The sequence below is a fragment of the Anneissia japonica genome, unplaced genomic scaffold (genome assembly GCF_011630105.1).
Source record: "Anneissia japonica isolate Jap-2015-1 unplaced genomic scaffold, ASM1163010v1 scaffold5280_len750649_cov202, whole genome shotgun sequence".
NCBI lineage: Eukaryota > Metazoa > Echinodermata > Crinoidea > Comatulida > Comatulidae > Anneissia > Anneissia japonica.
In genome coordinates, this window is record NW_022703058.1 from 177,901 (window position 1) to 192,876 (window position 14,976).

General features: G+C 33.2%; 1 protein-coding gene across 1 annotated transcript in view; it reads right to left on the reverse strand.

Moving 5' to 3' along the window:
* LOC117104277 (guanine nucleotide-binding protein G(q) subunit alpha-like) overlaps nucleotides 1–10,658 on the reverse strand; it is a 34,962-nt gene extending 24,304 nt beyond the window's left edge. Inside the window, exon 1 of the mRNA XM_033245028.1 lies at nucleotides 10,144–10,658. Within this exon, the coding sequence (XP_033100919.1) occupies nucleotides 10,144–10,261 (118 nt within the window). The 5' untranslated portion in view covers nucleotides 10,262–10,658. The remainder of the gene's footprint in view (nucleotides 1–10,143) is intronic.
* Nucleotides 10,659–14,976: the final 4,318 nt, after the last annotated feature.

Consider the following 14,976-nt stretch of genomic DNA (forward strand, 5'->3'; position numbering starts at 1 on the left):
CAACAGGTACTGTACGTATTATATGTTAAATGTTAACTTTTTTCGTAGGCTAGTCATACCGAATTCACTGGGCTAGCCTATGCTGCTAAGCCTATTTTTAGCGTCTAGGCCTACGCTAGGCCCTAACTGGCCTGCCTTATTCGGAAAGGATTCAATAGAAATGTTCCACAAACCGATCTTTCCGGAAAACCGAACATCGTAGCGAACATCGTATTGTGAGAGTGCACTGTACGTACAAATAGATTCCTGTATTTATATTTCGCGGCATAATTTTCCATATAGAGACAACAGAAAGATTTGTCTGTATCTGTCAGTGTTACTTCATCGGTGGGGATGGGGGGGCAGCATGATTAGCATGTGAAAAATATGGTATTTGGGCCTTCCGAAGTTGGAAAGATAGTGGCTAGTGAAAGGGATTGAGGACCAGTAAAAGTATTAATTTACTGGTCCACTTGGCTAGTTAAAAAAAACCTTAAGAGAAACCCCAGCTGTGGAAGGTTTAGGTCAAGGTCAATCCAACACAAGATTATTATATAAAAAATAACTACAGTCCAAGCATGGAGGAAATACATATTTCCTCCATGGTCCAAGTAAATCACACTCCAATTTCTTTTGTAAATTCCCATCAAAACTCATGCAGAACTTTTCACATTTCTTGGGGTTTATTTTTTAGTGAAAAAACATAATAGGTACCTCCAATATCATCAAATCAATTAACCATTGTGTTGAATACAAGTCAATAATGAGCTAAAATGTTTTTAAATTCTTCTACAGTACTGCATTCTTAAATTCTTCTACACGTTTTTGATTACAATATACCAGAATGTTTGACATTTGTATACAGTATAATAGGATATTATGCAACTTGATTCACTAATCGAATCAATGGATCATTAGGTTGATGATAAAAATCCATACTGAATAGGAAATATTAGGAAACTATAGATCGCCGAGCCGAGTCTGGTTCAAAACTCAAATATCAAACGAAATTGTTCACACAGGCTAGGTATATATTTTTAGTAGAGTATACATTTATACTTAATACACATAGAAACAAGTAGCCATTGTGTTTCAGTAAATGCCATGATAATGCCACTGTACTGTATCCATACTACATTCAAAAATAAGGGTATAGTAGTACATTCAGTGACAAGTAAAAAATAAAACAAGGAAATCAGAAAAGTGCTCTCTTTTTTAACCGTCAATTTCACCAGTAAAAATAACCCGGCCCACCGGTTAAAATTTTGTGTTTGTCAAGTAAAAACAACACTGATTAGGCATAGGTAGTCTAGGCTGCAATTTTTTCAGTAAATGAACATCATTTCAGTCTATGCCTAAGCTATGACTATATGTATTATTGTTTTTTCCAAGTCATTAAACCCAACTCAAAAGGGGTAACACTTCACACTGCCTGCTATCTGAATTTCTATGGAAAAATTTACCAGTAAAAATGTTTCAATTTGGAGAATGTGAAGTGTTCAATAACTTTGTATGAATGCTCTATCCAATTTGTACACATGTATAAGCTACCAGGTCCAGGATAACTTTAAATGCTTGTTGTTCTGGAGTGATCAATAAAGCTATTCCTAACTTTACCTTAATTCCTTCCTTAACTAGTAATTGTTTCCTGATTTTCAAGAACATAACAATATTATGTCGGTTTGATTATAATAAGCCAAAAAAAAAATCTTTATTTTGTTTGATTTGAAATAATCTTTATTGGCAAGCGAAATAAGGGTATATAATTAAATTCTCGCATTAGCAGTAAAAATGGGATCAGATGCCTCTAGAATACATCACCAACATTTAAAATAGTAACTGTGTTTCTACTGTAGGCAAGACTCCTCCCAACGATAATCTATGTCAACACCTCTATTACAGTAGAACCACAACTTTAACAATTAAATGTCAAATGAGTATCAGAAAACCACAAAGTACCTTATTAACATTTGTTATGGTTTGACACTGTATAATCTAAACATCATTTGTATTAAATTTTAGATACTATACGCCTTACGATATTTCAGTCACTAGCAAATACTTGACTTATATAATAACTCTAGATTAATTTGTTGGAAAATGATACAATGAAGGGAAAAAATACCGTTGTGAAATTCTGTGGTACTGTACTGTACACACAAATTTAGAACATTATTACAGGCTAAAGTCTGCAGGTGGTTGCACATAACATCACAACGGCGTATAACACAATAGTATGACGTAACAATAGTCATTACATTTGTAAACGGATCAGCATGAAATTGAAAATGGTAATTCTCCAAAAACGCCCTTTACAAATTAAATATGGAATTCTGGGGTAGTCAACGCACTAGATCCATTTATAAAGGTCACTCTGGAAGGTCGTGAGATTATATGCAGCGGGACTAATAATAGAGGATTCAAATATAATAAAAATTTGCAGTGCACCGGTATCAATCTGTAAAGATGCTTATGGCGCATCAACAACAGTGCACTTTAAATCTTAAACTGGTAACTTAATTTTGTTCAAATAATTTATTTATTCATTTATTATAGAGGATTTAAAATACATTTTATTTCGTACTAGTACTACACTGTATTCTTTTAAGCTAAGTCATAATTCTATGAATGATGTAAATAAGATAAACATGGTAACAATATAATTATTATACAGTAATAACAATTAATCATTGAAAGATCGAAGTTTTTTCCTCCTTAGTTTGCTTATTTTCTTTTGAGATGATTTGTAATTGTGTAAGGCGTTATACAAGGTATTTCCAATTATATAAGATAGTTATGAAACTTGTTTATGGTATTTCATTGAGAAGAAATGCTGATATAGAACAGTATAAGAATTTTATATCAACCAACATTGATATCATATCAAATATCAAGACACTGCTAATTATTGTTTGAATATTGATAATTACTGTATATTACAGAGTCAACATTTTGATAGGAGATTATCAGAAGTTTTGTAGAAATACAAATGCAATGGCTGAAAATCTGACACTAAACCATTAAACAGAAGCAAATGGGAAATTGAAATATTTTAGTATTAATATAAGGAAATGGCAGCTGGAATATCACGGCGAGAATTGTTGCATTAAAAAAAATTAATTCATAGATGAACATAGAAAAGAGAGCATTGAAATGAGCAGGGAAATGGATTGAATGACATACACAAGTGTAAATTCAATGCTAAAAACACAGATGTAAAACATCTTCATTAACTATTAGAGCACAAAATAATTCTATATTAATTATTATAATGTCCTGCCACAGTAACATTGATGAGAATAATTTAGACACATTTAAAAATATTAAATATAAACATTTTTGTTTTATTTCATTTATTTTTATTCAAAAATTTTTTTCCCAGGATACATTTTCAGGCAGATGTTGATGCCTGTTTTTAACAATGGTCCAGCACAATAATTACAATGAAAATATAGACCTTCACATTAAACAATACACAATACAATATAATTCACTAGAGTAACATTTGATCTGTTTTAGTTATATTTGAAATAACAATTACAATAATATCTACAGTACACAAACTCTCTGTACGATAATTGTGAATATTAGTCAAAAAATCTGAACCAATAATTTAATATTTTGTAATAATATAAAATTAACATTAGAAAGATTATACTTTCTATGTTATTTAATTTTGTTTATTTGATTCAAACATTAAAATGTGCAATTAACTATCTTGAAAACACAATATTCTATTCATATGGTTAGCTATGGCTCAATGCTTTAAAAATCAATATTATATCTACCGTTGCCTGAATATAAAAAAAAATTGGTAGGAATGTGTCGAACTACTACTATTCCGATGTCACTCCTATTTTTTGGCCCTGACGATGTCCCTTTAAAATGGGCTCTACTACACATTGGCCCTGCTTGAGCTATGCATATAACTGCAAGTAATGTTATTGATATTGTATTATTGTAACACTGCTTCATAAAGTGCAGATTGGGATCTATTATGTTAATGAAAAAAAAAACACTATAGAAGCTTATGGTTTAATTGCAATACACCACTAGTGTGTAACCTACCCAGACAACAAATCAATCAATATTCATCAATTAATACATAAATATTTTAGTAATCCTACAAATACAACTAGATTAATGTTTTAAAATTATTTAGAGCTAGTACTAATTGACATGTTTCAATGCTTTCAAAAGAACAAAAAACTGTATCACAAAACATTTTTACAATTTCATCCTCTAGCTAGGTCATTCAAATATTAATTGATATTACTAATTACTGCTAGGTTTAATTTCAGTTGGTTCCAAAGCAATTGTATGCTAATTTCTCTTTGTATAAATACAGTAATTGGTAATGGAAAAGATCGATGAAATACCATTTTGTAAATTAATACATAATCATAGTAAATAACGCTATTCACTTGGTACATTACTTTATGCATCCTGTTTAAATGTTTAATCATGCTAATCTTTTCCATCACTAAGAATAATACTAGAACTAAATGGAAGCAGGTTGTTTCCAATCCGATTGGCAAACCTAAAAAGTCTTCCGCATTCAGCGTGAGACCCATGCTTAAGGACCAATTGGTATTACAACTTGGTCTCCAGCAGACAATTCCACCCAACAAATCATACCAAAACCAACTCCAACCAAAATTCAATGTGGCCCAACACATTTTTTATATGTTTTTTATGTAATACCATAATGTTATCAATTTTTATGAGCATCCGTGAAATTTCAAATTTCCAGGCATCTAGGAAAAAAATTTTAAAAGGGAGAAGGGGACAGGGATGGGGGGAGGAGGTAGGGGGGGTATAACATGATTTTCAAAACATTTTGTCTGGTGTGGATCTGGTGAAGAAATGTGCAACAACTGCGAACAACTGGAGAGGGTACTCGACTAAAAACAGGGGTTTACAGTAGCCAGAAAAATGAAATAGAAGGTCATTGTTATTTTAATTAGCTTTGCAATGATCGTAGGCTGGATCGTCGGGCTGATAAACAATGCCTAAACAATATTGAAAAACAGCTCCATACTTTAAATTAACGGTCTAAACTCGTGCTTGTCATTCACAAATTATCAAGCAATACATTGTTTATTCCAGTAAGCTACAGCAGTCTTTTTGCACATACAAATAAACAACATGCTTTTGCTTGGTAGGTTCGCTTCGCGTAGCCTTGCTTAGATTGTTTATATCAGGCTACGATGTATCTACGAAGCCTATGCGCAGGTAAAATTGCAATAGTTTGTGGCAGTACTGTAGGCCTAGATCTACTGTATTTTGTTGACTAATAAAATAACTTCAGACGTTAACAAATCTTCTTTTACGGTATTTCATGAATTAATTGTAACCAGAGAGTTAAGAACACCAACAATATCATGTCGGGGAAGTGAATCTCAAGTACTGTATTTGCAGAGCCACGTGCATGCGTTGAGGGCGTCCATTTTCCAGCGGGGTATAAATGTATTTTAGGCAATGGCAATGGTTAAGCCTTACATTTTTAGGAATCCCCATGGAATATTGGTATGAAAACAACGAACGTTCAATCAATAAAGGTTGTTTTTATCAACTTAAACATGATAAACGTAATTTATGATTTATATGAATTTCTAGATTCTTAGCATGAATTTTAATGCATGCTCCTGGGGTTAAAGCATATCTTGGTATACTATTGTAATCTTTACCTGTACTTTGGTATGTACTACAGTTTAACTTGCCTAAGTCAAATTCAAAATGGCACTAAAAAATTGTTTGACTTAAATAAAATTCTACTTACAGATTGTTAATGGAGAACACAACAATTTGACATGTCAAATAAGATGGACTTAGAAATTATTCGAGTTAGGCAAAAAATTCAAATTTATATTTTTTTTTTAGCAATTTAGTAGGTCCATGTTACACCTGTCAAGTTAGATCATAAACAAACAACACACTGAACTTAAATTATTATCTCTCAGTCACTGGATCAAACACATGGAATCCATACTCGGCTCTCTGGCGAGAATTTCAAAATGCAGCTAGTAATCAGCGCATTTTGTATTTGAAACTACCAGGTACCCACTTGTACATCTGGGTGGAGAGAGACAACTACTTGTAAAGTGCCTTACCCAAGGGCAACAGTGAACTGCACAGTGAGGGATTGAACCTTAGACCTTATAGAAGGTTGAGAAGCAGAAATTCAACCACTGAGTGATACTGCTCCTACTAGCACTACTAATTATATTTAACATTTTGGATTTATTTTGATTGATTAGTGCAAGATGGCATTTATCAGACTAAAAAGTAGTCTACATGGGAACTACTGCATATTACCCTCACAAGTTTTTGAAAACGAGTGCATAATTCCACACAAATATTTTGTGTATCATCTACCTTGTATAAAACTGCAAATTGCGTATTGTGTGCAGTCTCTAAACGAGTAATTGTAGGCCTAATTTGTACAATGGAAATTCCAGACCAAAAGTTGTGGTTTATCAAACGTGAGGCAGAACCTAGGCACATGATTTTGATAGAGAAATAGGAAACAAACAACGCTAATAATATTCCTATATTTTGTAGAGTATTCAAAATCCCATGAAATTAGGTAAAAATTAGGTGCAAAAACCTTGTAAATCCGTGATAGATTTGGTTACTTTTTCTATACTGAATTATTAAGTTTTTCAGAAAAAATCCTTGTGCATACCTTTTTAAAATGATGCAGAACTTCAGTATTAATAAAAGTTACCTTATAGCATAGAAAAATATCATTTTCATTGACATTATGGTCACTCTATAGTGGGCAGAGCACAAACATTCTCAAAAACTGTTTGCTTGAAAACTATGCATATCGATAGGCATGCCCAAAATGATCTGCATGGGATTTCCACTACAGTATACCATGTTGAAATTGTATATTGTGTAATATTCTACGTTATAAATACTGTGCAAGGATGATTCAGAGAGTTTTTTTTACGATCAAGGCTGGCTGACTGACTATTAATTGGCTGATGTTTGGAGCCCAGCTGGCCTTAGGAATAAAAGCTCAAGATTTGGCAAGACTAGGCAAGAGAGACACGATAGACAATAAGGCCAAAAATCAATATTTTAAAAACAAATTTTACAAAAAGCTAATGATTATTAGGTACGATGTATTCAAGACAACGTTTAAGCTACGCTTGTTTTAATGACCATCTTTTTTTCATGTTTGAGTCAAACACAATGCCTATGTTGAATAAAAATAGATTTTTATTTGTCGTCAATCTGGAAATTTTGGCAGGGCCACCCATTCTAAACTACAACATGTACAGTAACGGACCAGTATAACTCTCAATGTGATTGTCATTCAAGGTGCCAAGCCACCAGACTATTAAAAACCATGCTAGCCAGGCTTACTATAAACCAGGGGCGAAATCGCAAGAAGCAGAAGCGGAGTTGAATAGCTTGGTGGTTAAGATGCTTGCCTTCCAATTCCTGGGTAATGGGTTCAGTTCCTATCAGTGATGAGGGTTTTCTTCTCACAACTAAAATAACTCACTCCCTAAACTTCATATTGAGATTTAGTTTGTGTAAAGCATTGTGAGTATGTTTGTCTTGTTTAAGGGATTGTCACCTTTTTCAAAATCAAATTATTTCGGGTTAAAATTAGAATAAAAAAAGACAATAAAAACAGAAACAAAAAACAAAGAGTGCTGCCAACCCAGGATAACAAAAAGTACACAAAAGTGCCACTATCATGGCAGCACTCAACACACAGAAAACAACACAAAAGATATAATAGATATCATTTAGAAAAATATAAGAATAAAAGAATATAATATAAAATAATATTGCAAGGGATCTCATAATTATGAAGTGACCACGATGCAAAATCAGGATCAAACAGGCACATACGGAATTAATGTTCAAGTAGGACAGTGATAATAGGGAGGTTTCGCATGCAAACGTATACTACACATATGTTAGTGACGTATACATCATCATTTATGACGTCATATGCTGGTCGCTATCCGCTAACCGTGTGGATGACACACATATCTCGCTCACTACACGTACTTAAAAAATGCATTGGAAATTTTGGATTTTTAGTATGATCTCCGTTTTTACAGTAAGTTTAAAAAATTAATGTATCTTTAATACGTATGTGCAATTTTTGTGACTTTTTAATATAGCAAGTTACGATAGGATGTGTCTCATTTTGGTAATAAACGTTGGTGCTCAGTGGTGTCAGTATTTTTCTGTAGGCCTGGGCGTAGCTAGGGGCTTCCTAGGCCTAGATAAGTTATAGTAGCCAGGCGTTTTTGGGTCACAAAACAACCATCTCTTCTGGGCAACAAGTGAAGAAGTATTATTGGGCTCCCATTAACAAATTTCAAAATAAATAAATAAACATTACTTTTCAGCCCAACATTCAGCACAATTACGTTTAATAAAATCTACAAAATGAGTCGTGATGATAACTAAACATACTGATTAGATCCGTATTTTATGAGATTTTGGAACATACTTTGAAAAAGAGCAGTTAATACACTACCAACATAAATGACACAAAAACATTTTAGGTCTGAATTATAGGGAGGTTCACACAGGGGACGCTTATATTACTCAGATTTATAGTACTGTATGCCGGTTTCTACTGACAAGTTTCTCACTATACCATACTACCATTGCGCTGAACAATTTTACCAGAAATTCAAGGTCAAAGGTTTTGCAATTACAATATTATCAATAAATATTTATATTGCCATTGATATGGTTTCCAATGATTTTGAGTTGTTGATTGGTGGAGCTGGCTTGACCCTAACCTTAACAGCTTTACTCATCTTAAAGCCCCAGTCCTGGCAGAATTTAATTTTTGAAGAAAAATTTGATTTTGCTGTGTTATTAGAAAGTATATAAATTTATATAAGAAAATGCTACTTCAACTGAATTGAAACATTCCTAAACATGAACAAAAGGCAAAATAAAACCCTCTGTGGATGGCAAAACAAACGTGACATAAATGCAATAAATGAACTATGTCTAGTTTATCAGTGAAGAAATATAGTAGGCGCCAAAAACGTTAGCCCAGCAATTGCTCGGCTAGGCCTAGCCTTACCTCGATTCCAAGTTCTGTTATCAGACATAAAACAGCCAACATAGGTTTAAAAACTAATGTAATTTAGAGAGGGTGCACTCTGTTCCTTCAAAATTGTATCAGTGACGTAATCAGTTCTTTAGATTGGATTAATTAATGTCTAATTAATTTTGGGATGAATTAAAATACCTCATCAGTTGAGTTTATGGCACTGGTGGGCGAGATAAATATACCAGAAGGATGCGCCGGGTTCACAAAATAAATTACAATAAAGTCTTGCCTACCTCAGATGCTTGACTGTATAAAGTAAAAAAAAACAAAAAAAAAAAACACAGCTGACGAGAGGATAACAGCAGATAGCGATCTACAACCTCCGAGTTTGCCTAGTAAGAAGTTGTTGAGAAAATGGTACCCTATTTCCTTTTATCAAGTGTAAAAAACTAAAATGCATGCATTTTCTCTGAAACAATTTTTTTCTTTTGTGAAAATATGCAGGGAATGGTGCTTTAAATTATTAATGCATGATGGCATGATGAAAAAATAACCATTTTCTATTTTCATATTGCTATACTGGATGGTAAAATCCCCTAATATTCTGTTAATTTATTTAACATATCAATGTGGATGCCTCAGAATCTATGTTGATATATTTGTTGATACATAGAAATAGCCTAGGAAGAAGGCAATGGTTTTGAAACATCTTGATTGACTGGTCAGTCAATGCAATTGCATTTTGCAAACAACTGCTGTGTCCATGATTTGACAGTGAAAAATGTAGCCTAAAGAAAGGGCATATACCACGTAGCCTGATGCAACACAATATTATGACAATCCAAGAATGAAAATTTGTTTCCTGCATTATAGAGATAAACGCTCATAGGTACAAACTTCGTTTTATTAACATATTTCTGCTATCACAGCCATAAATCTGTTATTGCTCTCTAGGTGTGTGCCCATACACATCGCTGTGCTGCACTCAGTTGGTTGGCCAGCAGACCGCCACTACACCGACGATCAGATAAAAATAGGTACACACCCCTCGGATTTCCCTCGACATTCACGATGAAGCTAGCCATTTGTAAGGGTCTTATGCAACACATACCTACCTAGTAATAGCAACTTGAGCTCTCGTCTTGAGTCCCTTTTATCCTTTCGAAGTTGCTTTTCGATTTCTTGATTTATACGTTTTGCTTCCTTCGCCTCTTCGCTCATACAGCACGCCATCTTGGTAAGAAAAATATTCTCAGCGTACTGAGTGCCGAAGTTTGGCGAAGCGTATACACCAAACCAACTACACTCCTTCCCCTGAATCTCCTGACCCTTATACCTAAGGTAATGTTTGACAGTATCGTTCAGCCTCAGTCCCTGCTAACCGTTCTATCACCCAAATTTTTACCCCAAACCACCCTCGGAATACAGCAAAAGTAGGTTTCCTGTGAGCCAGTGTGCTAAGACACAAAGTGATATTGTACACCAAGTGACCGATTACCAGTTCTGCCCATGCGCATATGTATCAATGCAACACGATTGGTTTATGCAATGTTTTAGTATTGAGTGACGAGAAATAAATTCTTATTCTCATGAAATAAGAGGATAACTTTGCACTCATCTTCAAATTCATAAAAGGCATTTGATCATTCTACTAGCATAAACTTGTCCTCATCTAAATCCATTGGTATTGAGCAATGTTTACTTGTAAGTTTCCATATTCATCCCCTCAATCTGCATATGCGCAAACAATACGAGAGGACGAATTAATACGTACGGTCAATAAATGTTTGAAACTGGGCGTGTCTGAAAAGCAATTTCTACGTCATTATGGGATGGAAAGCCCATGATTCTTCACCTGAACGACGCCCTCTCTTCTATTTTTATAGGTAATTCAGTGCATATTCCTAGTCCTATACAGTATTTTGTCATGTAAACATGTACTACTAATGTTCCTCCATAACTAATTACTAAATTACAAACATATATTATTGCGCACTATCTGATTTTAAAGGCGAACATTTTTACATGCGTGTTTAGCGTATCAACAATTATAATGTCTTTATTTTAATATTAAAAATGCATGAAGCTAGCTGCTTTTGAAGTGCTTCTGCACTTCTGGACGTCCGATCTAAAGCGGCATATACGGACATTGTAAGAAAGTGTTCATAATTCATAATTTTATTTTTCTTAATGAAAGAGATTACAGACAACATTATATTCTGTTTACAAACAATAAACCCTAAGTTTTAACAAATGTTTTCCTGAAGAATTGAACAAACTAGTTTTAATCCGGGTTCTAATGTAATTTGTAACCCTTGCGTGAAAAAATATACATAATAAATGCATAGCATAATTATAAAATGCTGTTGAATTGAAAAGGGGGAAAATGTCACATGCGCTTGGATTTTAGTTAGAAGTTAAGGTCGTACGTCATCGTAATAGGGCCTGCGTTTATAAAGAAATGCTTGTGTCTTCATTACGGTCATTTATTCATTTTAACACTGTATACATTGTATATAAAGCCCTGCTTCTCAGAGTGTTTCTACACAGGGTAATAACTCTCGATTAAACGCCGCGGCGCTTATTCAAGAACGGCACTTATTCGAGCATTTACGGCCTCTCTCTTAACAAGATAAATTTGCCTGTATTTTCTCTTGGTGGTTCCCTGCCTTGGTGACCATCCCTACGCATGGCCGGCTGAACCGGGGGACTGTTTGGCAAAAAATATATGATGTCTGGAGATTTTTTGTATGATCGGAAAGAAATGCAAATGAAATCTGACCCCTCAGAGATTCTGCATTTTCGTTTGGTTTGTACCATTTTTCGTTATTTTTTGTTTTTGTTTATTTTTTTGTGTTTTATTTTATGTGAGCAGAAGCTTTATCGTGCATTATGCGCTATACGAGTGTCACATATATATGTAATACAATTGAAAATAAAATTATATTTGGAAAAAGGCAACTACAAGAAGCAAAGCTTTGAAATGTTGCGCCTGACAAATGAAGATATATTGATTAATTATATTATAATTACGAAGTATAAACCATACAATTATTTACATGTAGTACGGTACACAAAATAGTGGTAATAATGTAAATATTATCTGATAAATAAAAATGGAAACAGAAAAATAAACAAATTAAAAAAAAGCATAATAATTAATAATACCAATAACGATAACAACACTAATACTGATAATAATAATAGAATAATAATAATAATAATAATACCTTAATAATAATAGGCCTACCATAATAATAATACCTTAATAATAGCAAGTGACATGATTATTATTCAGATATAAGTGGATCATGTAAAAGTTAACATAATGTAATTTGATAATCAACTATCATAATATAACTGTTTTTGATTTTACCGTACTTATAATATTAATTCAGATGTAGACGTAGATGTGAAAGTTAACATATTTAAAAGGCGATGAGTAGACTAATGTAAAGGTATTAATTTATACACAAATAGGCCTATGACATATTAACATGTAAATAGAACTATCATATTTTGTCTTTAATTGACAAACTTTGGGAAAAATAAATAGGCCTATATACAAATATAAGAGTCAATATGATTTTGAATCATAAAAAAGGAAGAAATTTAATTCTGAAAGCTCCTATTTTCTTTTTTTGTTTAAAATGATTTGACAGTTTGTTCCATATTTTTGGTCCACGAAATGCAATGCTTTGTTGGCCTACCTTAGTGTGTTTAAGTATAGTTACAAGGTTTTCTTTATTTTTATAGTTTCATAATTATGGATGTAATAAAATATTCGTCAAAGGTGATTGGTAATTGATGTCTATGATATTGAAAAATAAATATTGCCATGTTTTTCATACAAATCAAATACATTTAGTGAATTTGAGAAAAAAGTAGGCCTTTTGAGGATGGATGCTTGAAGTGTTGTAACTAAATATTAGGATGTAATTATAGCAGGGACGTAGCCAGGATTTTGAAAGTGGGGGGGGGGGGCGTTATGCGAATTACGTACGACCCCGGCGGGGTCCAGGGGAGAATTACCCTGTGAAGTAGCGCAATCTGAACGTTCTTAGGACTGTTTTGAGAGGATAAAGTGAAAATTGCAATATAAATTGTATTATAAATACGTGCAACAATAATTATATAATAAATCAACAACCTGATCCAGGAATTCGAAAGAGATGTGAACCAGGGAGGTGCTATTTGAATTATAAGCTGTTTTGTGTCTATGCCCACTCGGGAGCCTTTATCTGTATATTTATTCCTGATAGTGCTAGTATGCAACATTATTTTCTATAAATAAATATACTGTAAATATACCTTTTTTAAGCATTAAATACATGTCAAGCGCGGATTCAGAGTTTACCCTGGCTCGCACAGATGGGTTGCCATATTGGGATGGTCATGAGAAGGGAGCTAGCTTGTTTTGTCGCTGGAAGATAAATTTTAGATACTCGAAAAGTTTTTGTTTTGTAGATTCTTTGAAATACACTTCGTGCATTATGAGACTTCTATTATTGAATACACTCTGAATTCATATGTTTTCACTACTTTGCTATGGACAATTAATAATTATGATGATGAAGAATATGATGATGATGATGAGGAAGCTGTGCAAGATTAATTAACATGCCCTTTGTTGTGAAGTGTCAAACGAGGCCGGTAGCCTAAGTTACGGCTGGGAATTTGGAGACATCGTCGTCGTCAAATGTTCAATGCACACAGTCGGACAATGATGATTTATGATATCTGTTTTGTATATAGTAATCTGAAACCCATAAAATATCAGTTCAGGTACCGTATTCATTTATCTGTATGTGGAAAATATAACATATGGACCATACAAAATGAAAAGAATTCAAATAAAATTAAAAATATGTAAAAAACATCTACACTAAATCAAAATGAAATATTCACTGCCTGTTGCATCCCAGTATTGCAGGGGTTCTGAAGGCTTTACAGTATAACCAATCCCTGTATTTCTGATAGATTGCTGATTAAATGTAAAATATTTAAGATTTTATATTCAGTACATTCTCAAATGTTATGTAAATCTCATATATCCCAAAATTACGTTAAATTCATGCACCGAAGTAGAAAGTTTAACTTAATAATTTTGATATGTTTTATGTTAAATGGTTTTTAATATTATTAGTCTAATATGACCACAACATAAGGAAATCCTCTCCTTTAAACTTCTAACCTACTAAACTTTGCGTACCTCAATATACATTATTATATATTTTCTTAAATCAAGGAAGTCCACTCGTTAAATTAGTATATAGTATATACTATAGAGAATTTTGTCTGCCAATCTCAGATATCCAAATATTAGGAAATCGTTTTATGCATGCACTGACATGAGAACTTTAACGCAATAAATTGATATGTTTTATGTTGTTTGTTGAATGAACTTCTTTAATAATAATATTACAGTCTAATATGACCACAACATAAGGAAGTCCATTCTGTAAATGTTTAGCATAATATTGTACAGAGAATTTCGATTTTTTATCAATATCATCATGTTAGATCCAAATCACGTTTTATGCAAGCATCGACAAGGAAAGATTAAACATAATAATTTTGATATGTACATGTTTTATGTTATGTGTTAATAATATTACAGTTTAATGGCTTAATGTTAATAATATTGCAGTTTAATGGTTTACAATAATATTACAGTTTATTGGCCCCGGAAACATGAACTCCGACCTGGGGCCCTTGGCGGCCCCCTAGCCCTAATCATCAGTGTTCGCGCTTCGCTTGCAACCTGACCATTTCACTTCTCGTGGCTACGGCTCTGCTATGACGTGTGTGGCTGAACCGTGTTTGGTTGAATCATGGTAGAAAGAAAAAACAATCAACAAATTTCGGAGGGTGGGGGTGGGGAAACACAAATGTAGGGTATTATTTATTTAATAAAATAATATTTAATTTGTATACAATAAAATCTT